This window comes from Leptonychotes weddellii, chromosome 3 (assembly GCF_054177405.1).
Source record: "Leptonychotes weddellii isolate Sample4059 chromosome 3, ASM5417740v2, whole genome shotgun sequence".
NCBI classification, from domain to species: Eukaryota; Metazoa; Chordata; class Mammalia; order Carnivora; family Phocidae; genus Leptonychotes; species Leptonychotes weddellii.
In genome coordinates this window covers 45,866,257-45,881,106 of record NC_138371.1, presented here as the reverse complement: position 1 = coordinate 45,881,106, position 14,850 = coordinate 45,866,257, and the positions used below count along the sequence as shown (strand labels likewise).

The window sequence follows — 14,850 nt, the reverse complement described above, 5'->3', positions numbered from 1 at the left end:
GCAGGGGGGGTGGGAGAGGGAGAAGCAGGCTTCCCATGGAGCAGGGAGCCCGGTGTGGGTTTTTGTTAGAATAGTAATTTAGGGGCGGCTGGGTGGCTCAGTCGGTTAAGTGGCTGCCTTCGGCTCAGGTCATGATCCCAGGGTCCTGGGATCAAGCCCCGCATCGGGCTCCCTGCTTGGCGGGAGGCCTGCTTCTCCCTCTCCCACTCCTCCTGCTTGTGTTCCCTCTCTCGCTATGTCTCCATCTGTCAAATAAATAAATAAAATCTTAAAAAAAAAAAATTTTAAGTGTTTTAAGTGTCGGAAACTTTCTATGTCTTGACTATAGTGGTAGTGACATGGGCGTACAGTTGTCAAAATTCAAACGGTACACTGAAAACAGGTGACTTTTATTGTGTGTAAATTATATTTCAACAAAATTAGGACCAAAATATTCCTAAGTCAGCTAAAAAACTGAATACCTTAAAAACTACATCTGAAGTTGTTGCTGAATAAGATATTTTTTTAAAAAGTGGATGCTTAGCTCACAAATAGCATAATTTTTAAAACCTACACAGCAATGTGAATATACATAATTTCATTATACTGTACACTTAAAAATGGTTAGCATAGAAAGTTGTATGTTATGTACATTTCACTTCAATAAAAAAATTTAACACCTATTACAGTGAACTATATTAACAGGTTAATCTTAGTTCTAAATTTAAATCCTAGTTAATGGTTAAAAACACCAGGCATGTACTTTACAACAGAAGAGGGTATAAACAGCTCGGGCACTGGCGTTAAAGCCTGTGCTCAAATACTGGCTCTATTACTCATGAACTCTAGGATACTGAGCAAGTTATGTAAATTCTTTTTTCTTCAACATATGGTAACTATATCTAACCTCATAGAATTGTGCATAGACGTAGTAAAATATACTATCAATAAATCTGACAATATTATTATTACTGCTTCTAATATTGTAATTCCAGAAAAACAAATAAAACTTTAATTTCCCTAGTATTGTTAAAATACAACTGATGTAAAAGACACCACAAGAGATGGAATGACTTAAAAATTTTAATATAATGTAACATAAATCTACAACATTTATTAACTAATATCTAACCAGCCACAGCAAGTTTCAAAATGACATGAAACCAGGAGTCCGGTTTATCTTTTAAATTGTGACAGCACAAAAGCCTCTGGTTTATCTGGTAAGTAGTAACTATTTAAATAAAAGTACAGCAAAGTAATAACATTTTAGGGATAAAATCAGCTCTTCTATTCCAGTTTTTAATGGGCATTCTAGACAGAAAGCATCTGAGCTCCATCTAGTGGATAGAGGAAAAAATACACCAGTTCAGGATAGTAACCTATGAGGTGTACATATAATTCAAGGTAAACAATTACATGAACAATTTTTTATTTTCTTATTCGCATTTTTAGGTAGGTTTGGAAAAAAAACAGGTTATCAAAGTATGGTTATTCCTCTGGAAAACCAGTAGTTTTAAAATATAGAGAATTCATGCTGTTCTTTATATGTTAGTTCACTAGTAGTCTTTAGACACCTTGATTTTATAAAATGAAGCCAAAAAAAAAACCATTTTCCTTAGTTAGCTTATTTGAAATAAAGATAAATTTATATTAAGATGAAAAAGACTGAATAAAGAAATTATAGAAACCAAAAAAAAAGAAGACTAAAAATCAACAGAGGAAAATCCAAATTGAAAATAAAATTAGGATATTTAATCAAAGGTCATCTAGATGAATTAGGTCATCTAGATGAATTTTTTTTTAAAAATCTGGTCACCTTCTAACATACTTTGCCAAAAGATTTATCTTCTACTTTTCCTCTAAAACTTGGTTAAATCTGATTTATGGCTATCCTCCTCTTTTGCAAGGCCCTCTATAATTTGGTCACTGTACACCTCCACCTCCAAAATAAAGAATTATTCCCTGCATTGTGTTCACTCTGAACTGTGTACACAATTAAGCATAACAACTATTACACTCAACTACAACTAAGTGTTTTCTCCCCTCTAGATGATGATCTCCTTGACAAGATATGGCAATGACTGACTTACACTTGTATCTCCACCACTTGGCACTAGATTATACTGAGCAAACAAATCAGTTACTAGAAAGGAGGGAAGGAAAGAACAATAGGGAGAATAGCATGATACAGTTTTTACCTGCACAAGTTCATTGAGAACAACAGCATCAAAGCCAGAAAGGTACTGCACATAATACCTCTGCATTACAGGTCCATATTTCCTTACATGTGCTCTAAGCTCTTCCATGTAAAATATTAATTCAGCAATGTGCCTTTTTAAAAAATTCAAGAAAAGTATTTCAAAAAATAAATTCATCATTATCAAGGAAAATATAAAATGACTTTGGTATTACTACAAGAAGTTTTTTTTCTTAGAAAAAGCACTGCTAAATATCATTTTATGTCAATTACTTTCTAAAGATATTTCCATGATAGAAAACAAAAATAAAAGAACAGCAAAACAGCCATGACTAAAGAAGTTGATAAAGGAAAATCCAAAATGAAAATAAAATTAGGGTATCTCATAAATTACATCATTACAAAAATATCACAAACGAAAGAAGATTAGAAGATTAGGAATAAGACTTTTCTGTACGCTCTTATTTCTCTGCTTCATTTATCTAACTCCTATTCAAAAACTGTGGACTAAAATGAGAGAAAGACATTTCAAATCACACACTTGGTTGCAACTCTATTTCGTAAGGATTCTTATTTAAATTTTTGTGTAGTAAATCATCTTAAAAAATGAATTCCAAAGGAAATATCACTGGTTATAGCAAGAAAACAAGGAAGAATTTATGACCACCTAGAGTATTAGAAAGGAAACACTAAAAGCCCTAATATTAAGCTAAAGTAGACTCTGCATTCTAATTCATATCATCTAATGATATATTACAAATATTCTTTTATTATGAAATATGCAAAGCCCTTAAAAAGGTCTTTCAAAATAAATTAACTCCAAGTTCCATATCTCATACATCCAAAATATTAAAAAATAACTTTTTAAATGTTGCTAACTTACTTGTCTATAAAGTCATCTGCACTCTTCTTTGGCATGTTATCTGCATGACGAAGTAGCCAGATAATTTCATCACGGGCAAAGGATAATGCCATAAAAACAAAAAGTGCCTAATTAAAAAAAATAAACAACATTGCTTATTCTCATGCCAAGATTATAAGTAAAACCTATCCATAATCTTTCTTTAAGTGAAAAGTCACCGGCAAGAACTGATAAAATCAAGTTCAAAAGACAAAAGTGAAAACACAAAAGAAAACTTGGAGATATGTATCAAGAAAGGTACACATATAAGTAAGAAGTGAGAAAAAGGGAGGAAGGTGTGATGTATGAGTGTCAAGTAAGTAAATTCATTCTCAGTTAAATATAAGTTTTAGTAAAATTTCAAATTTTAGTACAATTTCCCATAGAAAATATTTTTTTAATTTTAGTATGGCACACCTATAGTTAAGAAATTAAATCAAATTTTAGTAAAATTTCACACAGAAGTTTTCGTTTTAATATGGCACACCTGTAGTTAAAGCAAGAATTAAATCAATTACCTTCGGACCTAGCAAGCCCGGTTGATCAGAGAGGACAGTAGCCAATTCTTTCAGTGCAGACCTTAAAAATTTGCGTCTTTCTCTGTGCATTGAACCACTACAGGGAAAGACATCATTATAATTTATCTGTTTCCACTAAAATTGTTATTGGCAATTAAATAACTTATCATTTCAGGTCAATTTCCAAAGTTTTTTTAGAAAGAAGTCCCTACAAATATCTTCTATGGTATGTCATGTCATTAAATGACTTTCCAATCTTACGTTTATCCTTGTCTTTCTAATGCTGTTTTTATAACCATGTTTATTCTGTTACTCTCCACCTATCAAAATCCTACCCAAACTTCAAGACCAATCCTTCAAAAAGCAGTTCCAGATGTCCATTTCTAAATAATTTCTGCAACTTTAATACCATTTAGCCTAGCACTTTATAAACTAGACTGTGAAATCCTTGAAAGCAAGCAATGTTCTACTATGTATATACATTTCTGTCACCCCCACAAAAAAATCAATGAACACAAGTTAATAAATATATGATAATCCATATCCAGTTTATTAAGTACGTTCCTATTAAATATATAAGACTGACTAAACAAGAGCTATATACAAGAAAGACATTAGGATGAGATCATTTGGCACTCTTGTTCAAAAACAGAAAGATGAGGAAAGGAAAAGATAATTATAAATATTCATTACTAGGTATTTTTTAAATGAAATGCAAATTTTTAAAAAGAATTACTCTCACATATTAACATGGAAAAAAAATCACAGAATGTTTTAAGTATTCCAACTTCTCACACTATGCAAAATATACAGTCCCAATTTTAGGTTTTAAGATTTTGATAGGTACAAAAAATGGCACCACCAACAGCCCCCCACACACGCAATATATATATATGCCAAAAAAACAAGTGTAAGGGATATAGAATACCAGAAATTTGGCCAGGACACAGATTAGTTTTAGAAGACTCTGATTAAAATCCAACCTCTGTCTAGTGACCTTAGGTTTCACCTCTCCTAGTTTTAGCCTCTTATCTATAAAACAGGGATGATGATACCTGCCTCAAAAGATACATCTTATAATGGCTGATACACAGTACTTTTACAACGTTAGGTTAATTCCAATGACAAGCTCTTTTTTATCTGACAATAATAAAGTCATCCTGTGCAATTTCTAAGAAGAAAGGGGTCAACTGTTATTTTGACTATTTTACTACACAGAGTTGCTACAAGGTGCCTATGGTGTTGTAAATAGAGAGAGAGAATGTCTATAAAGTACTAAGCCTGGATTATGGGAATGAGGAATTCCTATGGAAAATTACTACTGCTTACCACTTATGATTACTTTATATAATAAATAAAGGGGGGAAAATGCCTTACCTTTAAAAGTTTCATAAAAGATAGCTATGACACCATATATATGGCTTACAACAGGGTCTATCCAATGAAGAAGTGATAGTCATTTGTATTTCTGTATGTCAAGAAAGGAATTCTAACACACTCCAAAGTATGTTATTTATACTAGAAAATAACTTCTAATAATATAAGCATCTCATTCAAGTGAAAAAACATGCATGAGGAAATGATACAGCACTGACAGCAATGAATAAAGATGGTTTAAAGTCCCAATATTCATCCCATAGCCTAAACCTAAATTCTAAAACTTGTCATTTTATATTTTCATCAATGGCAATGGTGCATTATCTTCTCTCTGGCTTATAGAAATACAGATGGATCAAATAATATTACTTCTATCTAAGCTCAGTAGAGAAAATATTCTACACAAGTATACCATCTATAACAATTCAATTGAAATATCAAATTATTTATAATTTATGATAAAATTGAAAAGTTGTTCAAAGATCTTAAATATGCTAACTTTTAAGTTATTCTATATACTTACTAATATATAATATTTACTACAATTCAGGAAAGGCATACTTTGAAAAGTAAATACTATTTAGGAGAGTGTGAAGATATGTCAAATTTTCATGAAATAGTACAAAAATCATCACAACTTGGAAAGTATTGGCACAAAAGCCTAGTAATGGTAAAAGACTTGAATGATATCTAAAATAAAAGACCTTTGTATGGTACTTCCTTATAGCATTTTTATCAACACTTCAAAAATATTTAAGATCTGTCTACACTAACTTGAAGCTAAGCAGATACTGAGGATATGTGCTTATTTTTCATTGATTCAAAGTCTCTCACTTCTATCACATCTGGCACACATTAACCTGCAATCACTTCAACAAAATTATTCTTTAAGAAAGAAATTCTTCTTGATTTTAAGTTCCACATATAAGACAGAACTACTTACGCATGTGACACAGCTGCCTCTTTGCATTCTCTTATGTCATTAATACGCTTATTATAGCTACGTGGAAAAAAAAATTTAGAACCATGTTAATCTTAATTTCATCGGTAACAGTCGAAACGAATTAGCCAAACACTAAAAGTCAATTAAAAATTACTATTAGCAGCAAGAAAAACTGGCCCTCAAACTAAAAATGCATGGAAGAAATCCACGCACCTCCTTTCCTGGTACCTTATAGTACCCAGTAAAGTCTTCTTAGAAAAATAGATCTCATATTATATTAAATCTCACAAAAAAAATTAAAGCTCACTATGTAGATCTTGATTAAATACACCTCATTAAGCCCCTATGGAGTCATTAAAATTATACTTCCAATGTAATTAACAGTGCTTTCCCAAAATCTAAAGTAATAACAAAGCTATTACTTCTGATTTTTATGCTATCTCATAAAAAAAAGTTCTGAAAGAACATACACTAGTGAGCAACACTAGTGAATGTTTGGAGATAGGGGTTTTGTGGTAGAAAAAACTGGGGCAGGAAAGCATACGGACTACTTTAAATTAAAAGAAACAGGACACCAACATCAAAAGTTTAAAGGTAACATTTGAAAAATAAATGCTAATAAATACATTATTTTCATAAATATTACATACAAAAACTCAAAATTCCTAAAATGTTAAAACTATCTTCCTGACAACCTGACTAAAACCAGTTATACTAAGAACTCCAGCTTCTAAATTAAATACTCTAAGATTTATGTGTTCTTTGAGCAAATGTCCAAAATACATTAATTCTGTAATCACTGTCCTTCATAATTAATAAGCTTTTATACTTAACAATCTGACGTGTAACTACTGGAAGTCATATTTTAAATTGATCACTCAAAATTTAATAAAAATTAAGACTTCTCAACTTCAAATATGAAGATTCTTAAATGGTAAATTAATATTAGAAAAGCATAACCAAAAAAAAGAAAAGAAAAGCGTTAACATCAAGACAATCGGTCTCATGGTGTCATTAAGCTTGTGTACCATGCATAAATTCGCTCAATATATAGACCACTTGGTTCTAAATGCTTACATATATTTAAATATGATTCCACAGAGTAGCTATCAATATGCTACATGTTTCATGATTTTCAACCTGAATCAACTAGAAAATGAAAATCAATTAGAAAGTATCCCATATGACATAGGATATTTCCAGGTACTCCACCACCTAAAATAAAAGCCAAATAAGAGCTGGAAAGTACATAGGGCACCAGACCTCATTTTATGACTGAGAAACTACCACATGAGAATGTCAGAAACACCCATGGTGACAGAAATCAGAACAGTGGTCACTTGATCAAGGGCCTGGGAGGTGGGAGATCAGGGGTGGCAGTAATGACCAAAAGGGGCACAAATCAATTTTCTGGGAATAATGGAAATGTTCTGTATCTTGACTAGGTGATCACCTAGAGTATTCATATACAAAGTTGTAGACACCTAAAATTTATGCATTTTTCTGTCTGTAAATTTTACTTCAAAAATTACTAGGGGAAAGAGGGCAGATTCCTTTAGCCTCTTCAAGATACAGATATAGGAAATACAAGTTAGGGATGATGTCCAGGAACCTGTAATTCTTACACATACTAAAATTTGAGGCTAAAGTTGGTAGGTTTAACAGATCTTTATTTTTTAATAACTAACAGTTGCTTCATCTCAATTTCATCAAGACATTTCTAAATTGGATATGAAATAAACGTAGGTAAACTTCATTTCTATCTGAAGCTAAGAAGCCAAACATAATTATTCAACACTTTCAGGTACAGGACGCCCCAGAATATTTTAGATGCTCCTAATTTCAAAAGATTTCAAAATTGCTACCAAGTCTGAGTTCAACCTGTCTTATATACTGTCTATAGAACCTCATGTGGAAAGCAATGGAGGCATTAACAATTTCAAGGAAACAAATTTGTATGAACCGCTTGCTTTACAGGGAATGAATATAAATGAGTCACTTGGAACACCTTATTAAAAGGAAACATGATTTCTTATGTGCAGCGGTATGACTTCTGTAATTGTTATAACTAATTTAAAGAGCTTTTGAGTGATTCACATCCTTTTAAATAGCACTTACAAAAATGTCAAAACTCTAAAATGTATATGGTACTTTTAGCAATATTTATGTCTAAATCCATATCATGATTTACAAAAGAGGACACATCTTTATCCTAGAATACAAATTTTGAAAGGGCAGAAACACTAGATATTTTAATCTATCAAGTTACCTATAAAAAAATATGAATACTACCGTATCAGGATGATTGTTAAAAACAACTTACTATGGCCAGTAAGATAATACAGATGATACCTTCTTGCATGACATGACCCTTCTCTACCAACAAACTTCAATAAAGATAATCCACTCACTACCCTTCTCCAAAAAAAGACAAGATAAATGAAAATGCCATACCCTCGTATGTTTACAAATAAGTCTTCTGCAGCTTTGTGAATGTGGAAAACTTCATCCCGAAAGAGAGAGAGGCAAGAGCTACTTTGAAGAGCTAGCTTCCAAAGGTTCAATGCTGTCGCATCAGTATTTAGAATCCCATGGCACAAAATGAAGCCAACTTTAAAAAAACACAAGTAAATACAAATATAAAAGTATTCCAAAATTAAATTCTTTCAGTTACAAAGTAGCTTTCAAAATTTTCAGAAATATAAACATAATCACTATGAGAAAAAGAAATGTTGCTTATGGGTTGTGTAAGAAGTCATTTTAATAAATGAGTAAAAGACATTTTCAAAAATCTTTGTATTTTAAGCCAAAGATCAGAAGTTACTAATTAACACATAATACAGTAATCATAACAACTGTTAAAATAACTGAAAAGTAAGACTAATGTACTTTTCTAAATCACCAGAAGAAATGCAATAGCATCTTGCATTTTCATAGCAACGCACAGTTTACCAAATAAGTTTTCACATATATTATCTCACGTAATTCTGTGGAGTAGATAAAACAGATGGTATCCTTCTCTTTTACAGTTGAGGAAATGAAAGTTCAGTGACTTACCTAAAGTTATACCATTAACATGTTAGAGCTAGAGTTAGCCTCAAGTATTTACCCTTAAAGCCTAAGATTCTTTCAATATATTATGCTGCTCTCTAGTATATGAATTCAGATCTCTCATCTTTTGTTATCTACTTTGGAAATCTTACACAAATGTATAATCATACATATGTTTGTGGATGCCCTCTCTAGCCCTCTATACTAGGCCACAAAACCTCATCTGTCATTCATTCAACATTTACTCAGTGCCTGCTATACACAAGGTACTGTAATGGGCCAGTTACAAACCAATCCTATTTCCTGTGAAATTTCCCTAGGATTCTCAGTACTCACTGCCACCTCTAAACTCCTGAATCATTAATATACAACTTGCCATTTATCTTTTTATTCTTAGCTCAACCTCCTTTTAACAGGGCCACTACTGGGGCGCCTGGGTGGCTCAGTCGTTAAGCACCTGCCTTCTGCTCAGGTCATGATTCTAGGGTCCTGGGATCTAGCCCCACATCGGGCTCTCTGCTCAGCGAGAAGCCTGCTTCTCCCTCTCCCACTCCCCCGCTTGTGTTCCCTCTCTCGCTGTCTCTCTGTCAAATAAATAAAATCTTTGAGAAAAAAAAAAAACAGGGCCACTACACAAGTTAACTTTTTAAGTTAAGTCGGCATATATTGTGGAATCATATGTACAGAAGTGTATTTAACTTTCTTAAATTTCCTGAAACACATAAAAGTATTTTTAATGGAACAGGACCCCTAAACACAAGCCAATTATACAATCTGGTACACAAGCAAAGAAACAGAATACATGTACAGAAATTTAAAGAATCCTCAAGAGAAACTGTAAAAGATTCTTGCCTTATGTAATGACTTTTTACTCTAAACCCGAGTAAAAAGAGGTTTCACTTAGTGTCTTATACCTTGTTGAATACTTAGATTCACAAAATTGCTGCTGACAATAAAAGGTTTCTCTAAAAATATTAGCAGTTATATTATGGGTTACCATATGTTTTCTTTTTTTAAGATACGGATTACCTTTGAATTTAGTATATCCATTTATTTATGATAGAATCAAAAAAGGTAATGTAATTTAAATTCGATTGCCCAAGATTAGGATGGTTTATTAAATCATACATTACCCTCCTTTCCCCACCAATGTCCCATTAAAAGGAGAGAAAAAAATTTAAGCCACAAAAATGCTGGAGAACAAGATAAAAAAAACTGATACTAGACAAGAAAGTTAGAGAAAATCTTTTAAGATAGAAAGCAGGTAGAACTCAACTATCAATTTAAAAACAGACTGGAATTAGTAACCCAAAACTCCAGAGATGAAAAGAGATCTTTCCCAAGGAGTCTTCTGAGTCCAACCAATATAGCAAGAATAGACCCTGAAAAGAATATCAGTTTAAGTTATTTTATAATTGCATTCCAAATAGCTGGGTCTTCAACATTCCAGACTCTCAATAACTCTTGGCCCCAGACTATAATCTAGACCCATGATCCTTAAACTTTAGGTTGCATCAGAATTACTGGGAAGGCTTATGATTTTTTAAATCAGATTGCTAGGATCCATTCACAGCCTAATTCAGCAGGTCTAAGGTGGAGATCAAGATTCTGTGTATCTAACAAGTTCCTAGGTGATGCTGCTGACCCAGGGACCACACTTTGAACTAATCTAGTGCTAAAGAAAGTAGACCACCTTCTACAGAAAAGTCCTACTATGAGTATAGAGGTCAAAAAGATAAGTACAGGGCGCGTGGGTGGCTCAGATGGTTAAGCATCTGCCTTTGGCTCAGGTCATGATCCCAAGGTCCTGGGATCGAGTTCCGCATTGTGCTCTCTGCTCAGCGGGGAGCCTGCTTCTCCCTCTGCCTCTCTCTCTCTCTTATGAATAAATAAATAAAATCTTTAAAAAAAAAAAGATAAGTACAGAGTTTAAGGTAATTCTTAACCTCTGTTAACTCTACTCAAGGCTCAATTACATGAAAGCAGCAAAACTCAGAGTAAATCACCTTCCTTACTTTGGCAACTGTGGTCATTCCACATCTGTATGCCTTCTCTATGTCCCTGTATCCCCAATTAGAGTAGCCTGCCTTCGGATCCACTTCCCTGCTCATCACACAAAGCCCTATAATCAGCTTTCCTGTACAGACTGGGGGAACTAGTGCTATTAACTCTAGAGGTCACCCATGCCACCTAACTCTAATAATCACCTCTGTTCTACAGCCAAACTTCCATAAACATGAACAATCAAGGATCACAATATATTTCAGCAAAATCAATACTTTGAAAGCTGTGTTTTGAGTCAACTAAGAGAAAGGATTAAAATCTTAACTATCATTATAGAAAATATAAGTATCACAAAACTAATCAATGTAAAAAATATAATTAATAAAAATGGCTAAGGAGGGGCATCCAACTCTTGATTTTGGCTCAGGTCATTATCTCAGGGTCCTGAGATCAAGCCTTGAGACAGGCTCCATGCTCAGCCCATCTGCTTGCAATTCTCTCTCTCTCTGCCCCCCACTCACCCACTCGCATGTGTGCAGACTCTAAATGAAGGAACGAATGAATGAATGAATGAATGAATAAATAAATAAATAAAATCTTTAAAAAAAAATGCTAAGGATAGGGAGTATAAGCTTTCATACTAATAACAGTGCTATTCAAAGTGCCAGGGCATAATGAGATTAAGTAAAGAAAGAGAGTACTTAGAAACTTTTACAAAAATTTGACATTTATGAGTAGAAACCTAGTAATAATCTAATTGTTAGACTAAACTGAATCTAATAATTAAAAATGTAGGCTTTTACTTTGTGTCTTTATTCATTTCTGGTAACTCTAGTAATTCACTTTTAGTTGTCAGTAGTTTAGTAATCCGTATTTTATGTAAGTATCAATCCAAAAAATTTAAAAAAAGAAAACTGAAGGCACTGTAGCTTGAGACATACTATAAGAAAAAGTCAACAAATACTACCTACTAGTTAATAAATCAAGAAACAAGAACTAGACGAAGTAAAAAAAAAAACAAAAAAAACAAACAAACTGCTCAAAATTATTCCCCTCTTCCACTGGACTTTGGGGTTGTAGAAGTAATTGTATTATAGCAATTCTCATTCTGTATTATATCTGTGGGTCACTGTGTCTATTTCCCCTATAGTTTGTGAACTTCTCAGGAGCACAACTAGTAATTTTATCCTCCACGTATACTGAACTGCCAACCATGTACTAAAGTAAAGCAAAATCAAAAACCTTAGCTGAATAAACACAGTATTTTTAAAAATCATTAAAAACAAAACAAAAATGTAGTTTTGATGACTACATTGAGAGGCAATATAACATACCATGAGCCCTGGCAGTGCCTGGGTTCTTATTTTGTCTTTGTCACTTATTAGCTATGTGGACTAAGCTTTAGATTCCTTATCTTTAAAACAGACTATCTATCCTGACAGGGTATGAGAACTGAATGAGATAAGCACGAAGAAGGCTTATTAGCACAGTGCTTAGCACAGAAGTAATCCATGTTACCCATTATTTTTCTCTAAAACTTAAAACCTGAGGGGTAATTACAAAACTAATTTTACTTACAGATAATCCATTTTTCCATTGCATCCAAAGAGAGATATTCACAAGGCATCTTAAAAAGAGAAGATACAAATTTGTGATTCAAAGAAATTCTAAAAAACAAATCCTGTACTGAGTCACTCTCTTTCTTTCTCCTAAAAATTCTTACTACTCAATTCATGACTCAAATACCACCATGACTTATTTGAAAAGTTGGATAAAAGTTTTATAATTTATACTTAAATGTGCAGTCCATAAAGGAAAATGAGAGCTGGGCCCCTTTCACATTTACACTCCCTGAAACCTCCCTTAAAACAATATTTTGCCAAATTGTCTTCAATCTGGTAAATGATAAATTTTCAAAAGTCTATTCCAAATTTCCCAAGTCCATTTCAGAGTTTGTAATATTCCAAAGGATAATATTTTAATCAAGTTAAAAACGACTTATGTACATGGATGCTCACTGTCTCATCCAAATCAGTAATTATGTGTGTATATTCTCCATATACAGAATATCTATGTTCATACACACAGAGAAAAGATTGAAAATACAGTCGACCCTTGAACAACATGAGGGTAAGGACTGCCAACCCCCTCTCCCCATGTAGTTGAAAAGTCACTAAAAACTTCTGACTCTTAAAAACTTAACTGCTAAAAGCCTATTAACCAGAAACCTTACCGATGACATAAAGTCAATTAATACATATTTTGTATGTTATACATATAATATACTCTTATACTAAAATTAAGCTAGAGAAAAGAAAACGTTATTAAGAAAATCTTTTTTTTTTTTAAAGATTTTATTTATTTATTTGACAGAGAGAGAGAAGAGCACAAGCAGAGGGAATGGCAGAGGGAGAGGGAGAAGCAGGCTCTGCACTGAGCAGGGAGTCCGATGCGGGACTCGATCCCAGGACCCTGGGATCATGACCTGAGCCGAAAGCAGACGCTTAACCATCTGAGCCACCCAGGCGCCCCTATTAAGAAAATCTTAAGGAACAGAAAATACATTTACAAAAACAATCCAGGTGTAAGTGGACCTGCACAGTTCAAACCTGTGTTGTTCAAGGGTCCACTGTGTGAAAGAACATAATAATGATTTTCTCTAGTCGGTGAAGATTGAGGTGATTTTTGTTTTCTTCTTTAAAATTTTATGCATTTTCCAAATTTTCTACTATAACAGAAAACAAACATTTAAATTTTAAAAGAAAATACTTACACTAATTTTATTAACTCAGCATCAGAATTTAGAAATAAACTCAACAGTATAACTTACTGAGCATTTTACAATAAATTTCACTGATAGGCTAATACTAATTAGAAGAAACACTACAACAACACTGCCTAACTGGTATTTTTAAAAAATCAACTTCACTATTTTCATTCAAAAAGTGAAAAATAGAACCATACGGTGTCAGACTGTGCAGGATTAAGCATTGTACTAGGTGCACTGATGAGACTCAATAGTTGGGCATTTCTCCACTGGTCAGCTGAAAGATTCCTTCGAGGATACACCATCTGAAGAGAAATCAGTGCATCTGAAAGAGACTAATTAAAATAGGAAAAAAGGAAGTTGAGGAATAAAATTTTTTTTCCTTTTCCATTTAAATTTCAGCTATAACTGCTGTGTGTTTCTAACCGTATCATCCTAAAACAACAAAACATAATTACAACTATGCTCCATATAATATCTGAGGCGGGTCTGGCGATCTCAAGTATTTTTTTTTAATTTCATAAAAGCAACATAGATTCTGCATTCCTGGGCAAGAGCTTAGCTCAGGAAATCACGTTACATCCTTGGAAGTTAAAATGTTTGGCAATCTTGGGATCTTTATTTCAAAAGGGGTAGGAAGCCTAGTGTTATTCTTTTGTACTCTGACAGTTCTCACTGAAATAACAGAATGTTAGGGTTATATGATTAAGTGTTAATAGAACTCAACATATTTCGTATTTCTCCAAAGAATGCCTTATAAAAAAAATGTACTCTATCTTAATAAATTACTTAACTTCTATTTGCCATTTGGTCTGTTAATTATAGCTTTATCATCAAGGTATTTAATGTTTCTTCTCATCTGCTTCTTGTTTGCTTTTAACTGGGCTTTGGTAATCATCTCAGCTTCCTAAAATTTCTGTACAAGAATGATGATTTTTTTTAAAGATTTTATTTATTTATTTGACAGAGAGAGCCAGAAAGCACAAGGTGGGGAATGGCAGAGAGAAAAGGAGAAGCAGGCTCCCCGCTGAGCAGGGAGCCTGATGCAGGGCTCAATCCCCCGACCCTGGGATCAACGTGAGCTGAAGGCAGACACTTAACCGACTGAGCCAC

At 33.2% G+C, this 14,850-nt stretch overlaps 1 protein-coding gene across 5 annotated transcripts in view; it reads right to left on the bottom strand.

Annotated features, from left to right (window-relative positions):
* The window catches only part of NCKAP1 (NCK associated protein 1), a 102,776-nt gene that overhangs the window by 49,207 nt on the left and 38,719 nt on the right, over positions 1-14,850 (bottom strand). For 4 of the 5 annotated variants that reach the window (XM_081814026.1, XM_081814027.1, XM_081814028.1 and 1 more), the window contains 7 exons: positions 13,935-14,072; positions 12,549-12,597; positions 8,370-8,526; positions 5,916-5,972; positions 3,596-3,692; positions 3,060-3,166; positions 2,178-2,310 (listed from right to left, as the gene is read on the bottom strand). In XM_081814026.1, coding sequence (XP_081670152.1) covers positions 2,178-2,310; positions 3,060-3,166; positions 3,596-3,692; positions 5,916-5,972; positions 8,370-8,526; positions 12,549-12,597; positions 13,935-14,072 — 738 coding nt within the window. The remainder of the gene's footprint in view (positions 1-2,177; positions 2,311-3,059; positions 3,167-3,595; positions 3,693-5,915; positions 5,973-8,369; positions 8,527-12,548; positions 12,598-13,934; positions 14,073-14,850) is intronic. The other variant, XM_081814030.1, reaches the window with a different exon arrangement.